The sequence below is a fragment of the Protopterus annectens genome, chromosome 3.part1, assembly GCF_019279795.1.
Source record: "Protopterus annectens isolate FY-2018-M chromosome 3.part1, PAN1.0, whole genome shotgun sequence".
Classification (NCBI taxonomy): domain Eukaryota; kingdom Metazoa; phylum Chordata; order Ceratodontiformes; family Protopteridae; genus Protopterus; species Protopterus annectens.
Window position 1 is genome coordinate 1,122,882,080 of NC_056732.1, and position 13,759 is coordinate 1,122,895,838.

General features: G+C 31.7%; 1 protein-coding gene across 1 annotated transcript in view; it reads left to right on the plus strand.

Moving 5' to 3' along the window:
• The window catches only part of LOC122797756 (transient receptor potential cation channel subfamily A member 1-like), a 1,191,690-nt gene that overhangs the window by 314,710 nt on the left and 863,221 nt on the right, over nt 1-13,759 (plus strand). Inside the window, exons 6-7 of the mRNA XM_044066280.1 lie at nt 2,336-2,444; nt 2,535-2,680. Coding sequence (XP_043922215.1) covers nt 2,336-2,444; nt 2,535-2,680 — 255 coding nt within the window. The remainder of the gene's footprint in view (nt 1-2,335; nt 2,445-2,534; nt 2,681-13,759) is intronic.

Genomic DNA, 13,759 nt, shown 5'->3' on the forward strand with positions numbered 1-13,759 from the left:
GGCTTTTCCCAGTTAGGGGTCGCCACAGCGGACCTCCGGTCCGCTAATGATTGGTATTTGATTTTTACTTACCGAGTTGCCAGCCCTGATGCACAACCTTCAGCGAAGGTACGCCCATTCACGCATATCTCCATGTAGAAGATGCTCTAGAGTCGAACCGGACAGCGTCTTACTGTAAGGCGACAATGCTACCGCAGCAAAAGAACCAAAATATCCACATGTAAATAGTATTAATTTATACATATACTAGGTATAAAAGTCATTAAAATGGGCATGCCAACAGAATCTGTGAATGCATACAGTCAGGAAATTTGTGGCAGCACTGCAACATGTGATTTTAAACCCCTCATAGCAGCCACACTGGTAGATGACATAATCTGTGACTTGCATATGGGCATTTACATACCTTATTTTTCAGGGAGCTGCAGTTGCAGACAATTGATAGATGGAGAAATTCAAAAGCTTATTTTAAGTTTGTCCTGCCTTACATATATTGTATTCTGCTGTATGGAAATAAAAAAATGCTTAGCTTATACTGCTATATAACATCCCTTACAGACACTTCTGCATTCATCACCAGCTCAGTTCCTATATCCAAGCCATCACTGGGAATGATGTTCACACCCTATCACCAAAGAGGGACACCACGAGTGCCTCCATCTTTATGATCTAGTTCCTGTGTTGGACATGTCCCAAACAATGTCTTGTTCCTTGTCCCATGACATGTAATATTATATTGGTTACCCTTTACTGAACTTCATGTAGACTTCTACTATTCCTACCTATGATTTTGATGTAATGTACCACTCCATGCCATAACTGCTCCCAAAATATTTGTCAGGATGTGCAGGCCATATATGTGGAGGATCCACAGTGACACCTCAGTCTCCAGTCTGGAGAACATTTCCAGTCATTGTCTCCCTCATGGCCCCATGACATGACATATACATGTGTGGGTTATGCTTGTTGGTCACTGCCTATACAATAGTGGGTGTATAAATGCTCCTTATGACTGTAGGCACCCTCCAACCCCATATTGAGGCCAGTTACCTGCCCTCTTTTATGCGATGTGCTACGATGCATTCTTCATCTCTTGCACAGACTGCAGCTCCAGATATGCAGATATGTTACCATGATATCCTTTCTTGCCTCAGAATATTGAAGCCTTGTAATACTTTGCACTCACTGCCACCATGCAAACTGCTTTTCTATGCTTCACCATATGTACTTGGGCTATCATGTGCTTGTGGTATGTTGCACCTTATTTTCTTGTTGCCTCCAGTGTCCAGTACTCTCCCACCCACAATAGGGAATGACAGTGTCTGGGCATTGCAGGCAAGTTCTTTAATATATATACATCATTTCCTCATATCTCTATTGTTGCAATCACCAGTAAGTGTTCAGTTCAGCATAGGGGTAAAATACTAGGTGTCTTTTCTACCTTCTGGGTGCATTTATCAAGGCCAGTGTCCTAATACAGTAAACTGCTGACTCCACAGTATCTTATATTAGCTCAGTTTCTCACACTATGGAATTGCAATTTTATACCATGCTAATTTAGACCTGACAATTGTCACTGAATTGCTGCTTTAGTGCTCCATGCTACTAACATTATTGGCACTAACTTGTTCATCCCTGTCTGTCCCAAGGGTTGTAAATCAGCAGTATACACTCATGTAGAGTATCTGTGGGTCTGCACTACAGAGGCTTTTGGAAATACCTCCTTGCTGTTCCATGATATGCTTCATGTGACTTCTGAGAAGGCTTCCATGCATCTGGAGCTATGATCTTGATCACTGAACACACCTGCCTAAATGATCTTGGCTATTTTATATCCCAAGACCAGCATAGTTCTTACATGGTGTCCAATAGAGAATAAGATTTTCTCATTTTTTCTCCATGGGGACTTTTAGAAGTGCCTGCTCAACCAGGATGATGACTACCTGTATAAGGATATGCCCAGCATGAGATTGCCAAGATGATGATTATGTGACTGACATGAGTTATTCTGGTAATCAGGACAGCCATCATTATAGCTACATGTGATAATATCACTCTGAGAAAAAAATGTTGAATTCTTTTACTTAAAGAAAGGTATAAAAATGTGAGTGACAAGTGCAAATGTTTTTCCTTATTTAGCTTGACCATGGGGCATTATTATGCAGGCAAAACTGTCTTAGAGATTTTGCTAGACATCTTGCTTCTTTTATGTGCTTGGCTGATTATTTATTTGTTTACATATTTATTATTGGATTGCTGAGAAAAGCAGCTGAATTATTTTTCTTAAAGAAAGGTATAAACTGCGTAAGACGTAATAATATTTTTCCCCATTTAGCTTGATCATGGGGCATTGTTATGCAGGCAGAATCGGCTTGGACATTTTGCTATACATCTTGCTTCTTTTATGGGTTCAAAGAAGGCTATGGAAGTCATTTTGAAAAGAGGTATACAACCATTACAAATGCTACTAACTAGTATCTGTAAACAAAATATCATGCTTTCCTTCATCTGCATTTTTTTGTTTATTTCTCTAGGTCTTGCATTTGGCCATTCCTTTGAGAAACATATTAACTATCTTGATAAATCACTGAATAGTCCTCTTCATCTAGCAGTGCAGGGAGGAAACCTGGAAGTAATCAAGTTTTGCATTGAATGTGGAGCACACATTGATTTAGTACAGGTATTTAATTATTTATTTTCCTAGAGATATAAAGTTAAAGAGGATTGTACATCTTATACATTCTCCATCGTTTGATTTGCTCAATGATTTTTAGAAAAAAAAAAAAGAAAGAACTTACTGCCCAGTCACAATCAGTGGAATACCCTTCTTATACATTCCTCTTTTAAGTTAAAAAAAAAGAAAATCTCTTTTATATTATTCTTGTATAATTTAATGTGTTACTTGGAAGCATTCATGTAAATATTGTATATATGTTGTGGTGTTATTGTTAGTTATATTAGTTGGTAGTTTTTTTATGTTGCATCTGTTTTCATTTTGTATGGAATATAATAAAACAATATAAATTTATTATTGAGAAAAAAAAAGAAAATCTGTAATTTAGCCATTTTCCCTTTTCTGGCTATGGAAGCTGACTCACATCTTCATTCCTCACACTGACTGTTTATTTTCTGTCTTCTTTGAAGAAGAATATATAATACTTGATGAAGAAGATACTTCGTTTTGCTGTCTTCATCAGACTCTTTTTTTCATAACCTCATGTAGATTAACCTGAGTTCATCTCTGAGTTTGTTGCAAATGCAATATGTCTAATACAATACTATGCTTGATAACTGGTTTGACAGATCTTTTGTTTTCTCATTCTGATGTGCGTGTGCATATATTATTTTAATTTCACTTTTACAGTGTATCTATTCCTTCATAGTTTACAGAAATACCACTGTAAAGTTTTGCTTCTGAAAGTCATTGTATCTGTGTGTTAGAATTGTTTATTCATGATTTTACATTTTATAATAATATTCTCTTCCCACAGTGGTGTTTTTAATGGATCTATGTCACACCATCGAATGGCCACATTGTTGAACTTATCATCTCGTCTACTGTCTAACCATTCTGACTGAGATCACATTGTGGTGGAGATCAGGATTTGCCCTTTTCCCCACAGTAGTATGATCTTAGAATTGGTATATATAGTTAGTGGGGTGTGTGTGTGTGTGTGTGTGTGTGTGGGGGGGGGGGTGATCGCCTGCATTGTTGATGGAATGATGTTCAACAATGTGGCCATTTGACAGTCTGACATAGACTTGTTTTTGACATTAAATTTAGTTCTTGAATATCCACTCAGAAGTGAGTTTTAACACAGTTTACATCCAGATATAAAATAAATACCAGTAAAAATTCATACTGCTGTATAATTATGACTTCTGGTGATGCAATGCATAAAACAGAAATAATTCCCCCCTAGTTTGTAATTAATTTTCAACTATCTTTCCCTTATTTTGAGAATGTATTCCATTTAGCTCCCATCAGGTAGCAGATTCCACAGCACTTCTGCCATGTTCACATAGCTTGCACAAGTTACAAAATAATGCCATTGATGTTCGCTAGTAAACTAAAAAGGATTACTGAATATACATACATATATATATATATATATATATATATATATATATATATATATATATATATATATATATATATATAGCTATAGCACTAGATATAGATATACATAATCCCTTCAAAATTATATGATGATAGGTTTTTCAAACTTAAGTGAAAGAAAAACAATAAAATTCCTGGTAAAACTAACTAGAAAATGTTGATTGAATAACTTTTATACCTTTGACTGGTCTCTTACTATGTATGACTGGATAATAAATATTACATAATAGGCGATACCCCATATGAAAGTGATATCCAATATCATATTTATGGTTTTGTCTTAAAAAAAAGAGCAGGGAATACATCAAATTAGATGCGCATTCTAAAATCATATACTATGGCTTCTGTGGATTTATATACATTTAATGTTTTCACATGATATATAGCATTCTTATATAATATCTAAATGGGTAGGTGAGATCCACAGATGTTTTGTGGCAAGCAGTTTTCCTAATTAATTTGGCTTCTTCTGAAACATAAAGATGACAACCTGGCCAATGCTTTATTTTTAGCTAAAAGGCCAAAAGTAATGCCATGTTAACCAGCTCAAAGGATAAAATACTTTGACATTATTGTGCACTATGTTCAACTATCGTCTAGTAAACATTCAAATTTGAAAAGCGTATTTATAATCAAATAGTTCCACTGGGACAAAATTTGCTTTCTATAGAGAAACACAGAAATAAACATAAGCTTGATAAAAATAAGCAGTTATGCCAAGCAGGATAACAGAAATTTATGAATCACCAAGCAGGCCTTCTCAGCACCAAAAGATCCTTTATTTTCCTGTAACTATCTCTCTAATTCTAAAGATCCTTAATGTGCTTACAGAATGGTCTTTGTGTTTTTAGTCAACTGATTTGTTTCATATATGTTGTTTAATTTGACATGGCGTTTGTATAGACATGTTTTGCTGCTTCTGAGGAAAACTATTGTATTCTTAATTCTTGTAATAAGAATTTCTTAAAAAAACTCTGATAATATAACTACTGCCTAACATTTTCAACTAAGATTTTTAAGATACATTTTGTAAGCTTGATTAATGTGTAAGAATAATGCCACTGCTGTTACATGGTTCTGTCCAGAAAAGATGTTTTACAAATCAAGTACAAAATTATAATTTCAGTCAGAATTATGTAATAACTGTTACATGGTTTATGTGTTGAGGCATCCTAGATGGCATGCAGATTTTTTTTTTTGTAAAATTAGGGAGAAATTATAAACTTGCAGATGTATATTAATTTACTAGTGAGAAGAAAATATACTTTCAAGTTTAATGAAAACAAGTAATGCCATTATTCCTAACATAATCTTATCAGTGAGAACCCTTCTCAGGAATATTCAGGCAAAATGTTCTGACAGAATTGTCAGTTGAACATTTTATACCAAGGGGACTGAAGTGACTGAAATCTGATCTGAAAATATAAAGAAATGTTGACATTATTTGTGTTTCTTAGTTGAAAAGCTTTTGATTGTAAGCCTCATAGTTGAATAAAAAGTCATATAATTTGCATTTCTCAACCTTTTCACACCAAAGTTTCAAACTACCTTCTGTGCTTCTCCACTTCATGGAAACAGGTTTTGGCCATGCTGCTACTCTTTATAACTTTCCAAACATTTTTTTCACAAAATTGTGCAACAGCACTTAAAGGATTTTCTTCCTTTTTGTTCCATGTATCCTGCAAGCCAATAAGTAAAAGGATTGTTATCCCAACATTGTATACATAGACTAGGCATCGCTGTGTGATATGCATTTGCAAATATTATTGATTATATAGTCTTCTAATGCAGCAGACTTGTGCAGTATAACCAACCCACTCATTCTGTTCCTTTACTAGTGACATCATCTTATTTTGTAAGGCTGTGTGTGTATATGTGTGTGTGTGTGTGTGTGTGTGTGTGTGTGTGTGTGTGTGTGTGTGTTTTCCAACTGTGTGTGAGATTATTAACTTAATCAATGACTCACCTTAAAAGGTTACTTTTTTTAGTGACCAGTTACATTCAGGTCACTTCCACAAGTTTTGATTGAATATTGGATCAACTCTGTCTTTCAAAACACACATGTTCTTGATTTACATAATTAGATTTTTTTTTTTTAGTATAATTGGAAATCCGGATTTGTATCTTTTCCTAGCTTCTTAATTGTTACTCAAAACTCAGTTTCATTCCAAAATATAGTTTCATGGAACATAAACTTTTCCATCCAGGTACAACCTGCAGCAATTTAGAATTTTGCAAAACATCATAGGATGTTACCATAATTTACAACTGTGTATTCAGATCAGGATTCCACATTTCCTCTGGAGTCTATAACATTTTGCACAAACTGATCTTTAGGTCACTAGAACAGCTTCTCGCCATTCTTACAAAAAAAAAAAAAACTCCTTTACATCATAAAAAGGTAGAGGTGAGTTTCAAAGAGATTGTGCATATCATGCAAGGTTAGTACTTGAGAGAAGGAATTGTGCAGAAGAGGCAATTCTTTTTTTTCAAAACAAGTTTATTGTTTTAACATATAAGAGAAATATCATAACAATTTTATACAAATAATTAAAAATAGGTATTATTATAATATTCAACAAAACAACTAAAGTATTTACAAAGACATCCACTACGATCAGATCAATTAATTAAACTAAAATACTGTGCTATTGAAATTAGAATTTTTTTAACAAATTTTGTAAATTATCCCATACAATAAAATGTGATGTTTTTCTAGTTGTTCTCATTCTAATTGTGCTTATTTCCATATGACACATTATATTCATAACATTTTTTAATTCATTGAACGAAGGAGGTGTATCTGAAATCCAATTTCTAGTTATTATTTTCCTAGCCACTGCTAGGATAGACCTTAGCAAGGGAAGCTTTTAATCTTTTTAACACATTGAGGTACAGGTGTGTTGAATAATATAAGAGACTTAGAAATAATGAAATTATCTGTAAAAAGAGCCTGCAAAAATTCATTAATTGACTTCCAGTATTCTTTCAACTTCATACAGTCATAAAACATATGAGCCCAGTCAGCATTAATTTCTACATTACATCTCTTACATAGATTATCTTTATTATTAATTTTATTCATCATCAAAGGTGTATAAAAAGATCTATGTAAAAATTTCCATGTATAAAGTCTCCAGACAATGGAAGATGTAGTTCTATAAGCAGATTCCAATATATATTGTTTATCTTGTTGAGTTGGTGGGTCCCCATTAATAGAGGTGAAATAATTCCAGTATAAATCTACATTGTAAAAAGTTTCTTGTCTGATAATTTTATGTATACATGAAAGTTTACCTTTATCAGAAACGTTATGCTGTAAAATTATTATCAAGTAATCAATCAGTTTTGGAATAGATTCTTTAACTGTTATAGACATTAGATCTATTCTATCAATGAGATGTTGTCTAAAGATCTGAACCTCTAACCAGCAAGTTTCTCTTAGATCAAATTCTTGTTTTAAGAAATCTAGATATTTAACTTTATTATCAGATATCAGCTGATACCAGTACTTTAGATTATTATCTATAGCTAAATGAGCTCCTTCAGAAGTAGATGACATAAGCATACCCTGAGTATAAATTATAGGTAATACAATAAAATTCCATTCCCTATACTTAGGGTGCATGAATATAAAGTTACGATAACTAATAATAATATTTAATGGGTAACAGACCATATGTTTAGGTGTAATAGGTGAAGTACAAAATTCCTTTAGCAACCACAACATGGAGTTATTTATAATCATATTTTTATGTGTTAAGGAGATTTTCATGAAGTGCATACTAATTAGCTCCCAATAATCTTTCCATTTTGCGACATATGACCGATCTATTAATAAAGTAATAACTTTTATAATAGAAGAGATAATATATAAATTAAAGTCTGGAAAAGAAATACCCCTTGAGACCAGCTATTAGTATGTTTCTTTAATGCAATCCTAGGTCTATTAGGTGCCCATAAGAAATTTAACATTAGTGTATTCAGTTTCTTGATAGTTATTTTTGTAGGTGAAAGTATTATTGATTGTATTAAGTATAAAATCTTGGGGAATATTATCATTTTAATAATTGTAAGTCTCTCCTCCATAGTAAAAACATATTATTCCAGGTATTAAAAGATTTTGTATATTAAGAAAACAGGTATTATAGTTATTATATATAATAGATTTAATATCTTTAGATAGTATTATACCTAAATAAGTTATCTGACCTGAGTTGGGTACATATTTAGTAAAATCACTAATAAGAGTATTTTTCGTGTATATATAGGTAGTATTTTAGTTTTTCTTCATTGAATATTAAACCAGAAATACTTTTAAAATTCATCATTTTATCAAATAAAGACTGCATAGAAGAATTAGATCCTGCTGATGTAATTAGAACATCATCTGCAAAAAGTTGAATTTTTGATGTTGTATTTTCTTCTATTTCAAAACCCTCTATGTCAGTACTGTTTCTAATCAAATTAGCCCAAGGCTCCATTACTAAAGTGAATAATAGTGGAGAAAGTGGACATCCTTGCTTTGTACCTTTAAGAATGGGTATTTTTGTGAAACATATGTTCCTACCTTAATATAAGCCAGCTGCCTTTGTATAAATGCTCAATTAAATTTACAAATGCATCAGAGAAATTTGTGCATTTCAGTAAGGTAAACAGATAGTCCCAACTTACTGAATCAAATGCTGAACCTATATCAAGACTAATAAGTGTTAAATCTTTCTTTTTCCTATTTGCAAAATCAATTAATGTTAAAGTTCTTCTTATATTATCAAAAGTATTTCTATTTACAATGAAGCCCGCCTGATCTATGTCTATAATGCCGGGATAATTGTCTTCAATCTATCAGCAAAAATACTCATAAACATTTTATAATCAACATTAAGTAATGAGATGGGTCGATATGAAGAACATCTAGTTGGATCTTTATTAAGTTTTAAAATTGGTGAAATAAATGTATATTGCCAAGATGGGGGGTTATTAACTCAGTTTGGGCCAGAATAAAAACCTTATGTATTAATGAATATGTAGTTTTAGAAAGGATTTTATATATCTCTGGTATAATACCATCATTACCCGGTGCTTTGTTTGATTTAAGCTTATTTATTTGTGTAATAACTTCTGTATATGAAATACTCTTGTCCAATAGTTTAATCTGTTGTTTATTAAGCTTTTTATTCATGTTTGTGGTTATAAACTCCTTTATTTTATCTTTAGGTTCCATGTTAATGTTGTTATGGTTAATCTTGTGAAAGTGATTTCTAAATTCATCCAGTATTTCTGGTATACTAGAAACATTCTTCTTTTTCCTTAGAGAAAAGATTTCTTTGATATGGTTTTGTTTATTCAATCTTTTGTTTTATTTTTAAGTCTATGTAAGTATTTGGGGCTTATTGAATAAGACAAAACTTGTATTTTCTAAAGTTATTTTAACTTTATGAGTTAAAATTTCTTTGTATTTCTCATTTAGTTTGTTTATTTCTTCAATAACTTTCTTGTCCATAATATTTTCTTTATTATTATGTTTATAAGAGTCTAGTTTACTTTGAATATCTAACAATTCCTTATCCCAAGATTTCCTTTTGTTATTATACCATCTGATACTTTGTCCATATAGATATGATTTTAAGGCATCCCAAACATAGACAATGGAGACTTCAGGAGTATTATTTATGTCTAGAAAATGTTGTACTTCTGAAAGTATATATTCTTTATAGTCTTTTAGCTGAGTTAAGTATGCTGGTATCCTTTGATCTGAACATTATGAGTATTTTTTATCATGAATTTAAAAACAATTGAGTTATGATCAGATATAGGACATGAAATGATTTTGGAATTAATTAAATCTGTTACCATCTGGTTAGAAATAAAGACCCTATCTATTTTTGAATACGTTTTGTATCTGTTAGAAAAAAGGTGTATGGTAATGATTTTGACTCTATCTGATTATTAATATCATTCAAATGATAAGAATTAGCAAAATCATTTAAATGTTTTGCATTAGATGTAATTCTTCTTTTCTTTATAGTGGTAGTATCACTTTCATGTAGTATACAATTAAAATCACCAGCTAAAATAATATCCCCTACAGAGAATGATATGATCTTATCAATATGATGTTTCACTGTATTAATACCAATTCCAGGTATCCAATATACATTAATTAAAGTGTAAGTCTTCCCATTAATTTGTATTGTAACCATACAAAACATTCCTTTGTCATCCTGATAAGACTTAATGGTTTTAGGAATGGGCATACTTTTATTCCATAAAATAGCCACTCCTCTTTTTTCTGAGTGTGCTCTGAACTAACCAATACTGTATACTTATTAGTGGCTAGTTTATCAATATCTTTTTCAAGAGATGGGTTTCTTGCAGGAAGACTAGATTGGCCTTGTGTAGATTAATGTATCTTATTAGGCTTGCCCTTTTACACGGATTATTCAATCCATTAATGTTTAAAGAAATTCATTTTAAAGATGTCATTTGGTATTTTTAAAACTCAAGAATCTTATGATCGAAATAACAAATAACAAGATAAATAATGTTACATCTCCTCTTTTAGGTGTACCTTTAAATATAGCTGTATTTATTAAATCTCTTATGGGATTTTGTATAGGATTCAATTTTGTTTGTAGTGACAATGAGTGTACAAAATATATTGTGGCTGTCAAAACTATATACATATAACAATGAACAAGTGAAAATAATGTAAGGATTAAACCTTGCATCCCACCTGGAGTTGAAAACTCCAACTTAGAGCAGTATTTACTACTCAAGTTAACCCCTACCCTAAGCAGCAGTACCTCAGCTACCACCTTATCAATTTAATACTAGTTATATTTAACTGAGGTTAACAGTTTTCAATTCAATTATCTATCAAGACAAAACTACACATTTGGTAAAACAGCATCATATAAACCAAAATAAACTTTTTTTTTTTTTTTTTTAAAAACTGTTCATACTATTATATAGATCTATGTAATATATAACACTTGTATTCTAATAGCATTCAAATAATCTTAATGTTAGAAATCAAGAGGAGAGAAAATTATGTTCTAACATTCATTTAAAACAAAAACTTTGGCTAATATGATTCAGACATTACATGCAATAAGATGCATCTATTTTCTGTCATGTGAATTCTATCAACAGCTTCCAAAAAAATCTTGAATTGTTTGTATATGAGCATTTACTTAAACTCATTATTGTCAATAGAGTAAAATATTGTATTCATAAAAATTATTATAAATCATATTGCATAGTTATGCAGATTCTCAGAAACACCTGCGGTATTACCTAAAAAAAAAAGCCATCACACACATAAACACAGACACACACACATACATATACACACACACATATACACACACACACATACACCCACACACACACACACACACACACACACACACACACACACACATACATATACACATACACATATATACACACACACACACACACACACACACACACACACACACACACACATATATATATATATATATATATATATATATATATATATATATCTGATCTCACTGAGTTGTGTCTTTGTAGAGCACTATCCTACTTGCTGTCCCTAGAATGGGAGGGTGGCCTAATGGTTAAGGTGTTTGCCTTACAAACACAAGGTGCAGGGTTTGAATCTCACAAGGGATAATTGGCTAGGCTTACAATGGCCCGCAAGGGCAGTCAGCTTAGTACTAATCTATGAATCTAATCTATGAATAAATCTGTCTGCTTTATACAAAATAATGCACAGCAAACACATATTAGTAACCAGATTTTACAATCATGCTAACCTACTGCTTTAAAATATATCACATGACATTTCTTCCAGAATAGAGTTATAAGATTATTTATGCTTGTCAATCAGATGAATTAAATGAGTTATAGTAAAGTATATGTTTGGGACACAAGTTTTTAACACAGATTATTATGCTACTGTTAAGTAGATTTTCAAAAACATTTAAATAAATGTTTCATTTTCTATGCCTTCTAAAATAAGATATTTACTTGCTACAAGAAACTACATCATCTAAACTCATCATAACTGACACATTTTATGAATAGAGTATTTTTCCTGTATCTGTGGTGTGTCAGTGTGATAACCTTGTCAATGTTTATACTAACTGCTTTCAGTTTCTCTGTGAAAATTCTGTGAGTGAAGCTTCTGAGGAAACTCATGGACACTGTGCATGAGACAGCCCACATCCCAGATTGTCTCCCTTAACATTTTATGGAAATTTATTAAAACTTGTGGCAAACATTCATTTTGTCAATAGAGTAAAATATTGTATTCATAGAAATTATTATAAATCATATTGGATAGTTATGCAGATTCTCAGAAAAAAGCCATCACACTCACACACACACACACACATACACACACACACACACACACACACACACACACACACACACACACATATATATATATATATATCTGATCTCACTGAGTTGTGTCTTTGTAGAGCATTATCCTACTTGTTGTCCCTAGAATAAATCTGTCTGCTTTATACAAAATAATGCACAGCAAACACATATTGGTAACCAGATTTTACAATCATGCTAACCTACTGCTTTAAAATATATCACATGACATTTCTTCCAGAATAGAGTTATAAGATTATTTATGTTTGTCAATCAGATGAATTAAATGAGTTATAGTAAAGTATATGTTTGGAACACAAATTTTTAACACAGATTATTATGCTGCTGTTAAGTAGATTTTCAAAACATTTAAATAAATGTTTCATTTTTTATGCCTTCTAAAATAAGACATTTACTTACTACAAGAAACTACATCATTTAAACTCATTATAACTGACATATTTTATGAACAGAGTATTTTTCCTGAATCTGTGGTGTGTCAGTGTGATAACCTTGTCAATGTTTATACTAACTGCTTTCAGTTTCTCTGTGAGAATTCTGTGATTTGAAGATTCTGAGGTAACTCAAGGACATTGTGCATAAGACAGCCCACATCCCAGATTGTCTCTCTTAACATTTTGGCGGAAACTTATTAAAACTAGTGACAGACATTCATTTAGCAGTGTAAATGCATCTAAACATGACAGAACCTCCACAATGTATTCCACAGATCATCACAGCCTCTATGCAAGTGAAATTAAACTCAAAATTACCAACAAGCAATAAAACTCAGCATTCTTCTCCCAATTCAATTTTCATACAAATCTTATTATTCACTGTGCCCACACAGTCAAAAGCATTTCTATATATTAATAAAGAAAAGAAAAGAGAGTAGAAAATAAAAGGAGCGAGGCAGAAATAAAAAATGTAAGAGAAAGCTGTAAGAAGTATATACAATGGAATGTTACTTACTGTTTATATTAATAGAGTTAAAAATAAAACATATTATTTACTCTTATTTAGTTCTGATTATTATTAGTTAAAGCATGACAGATTATTTACAAACAAGCATAAGCAGTATAATCAAGAAAGTATAATTAGAAATAGCATTTGAAGAACTTATAAACTTTACAAGAAATAAATATGTTATTATTCTATTAATGATATTTTCATTACTGTTCTCTCCTGCCCTCCCCACCCTTTACCCACTACATAATCTAAATAGAATGTCATTGTTTAAACAAAGAAAATAATAAAAGA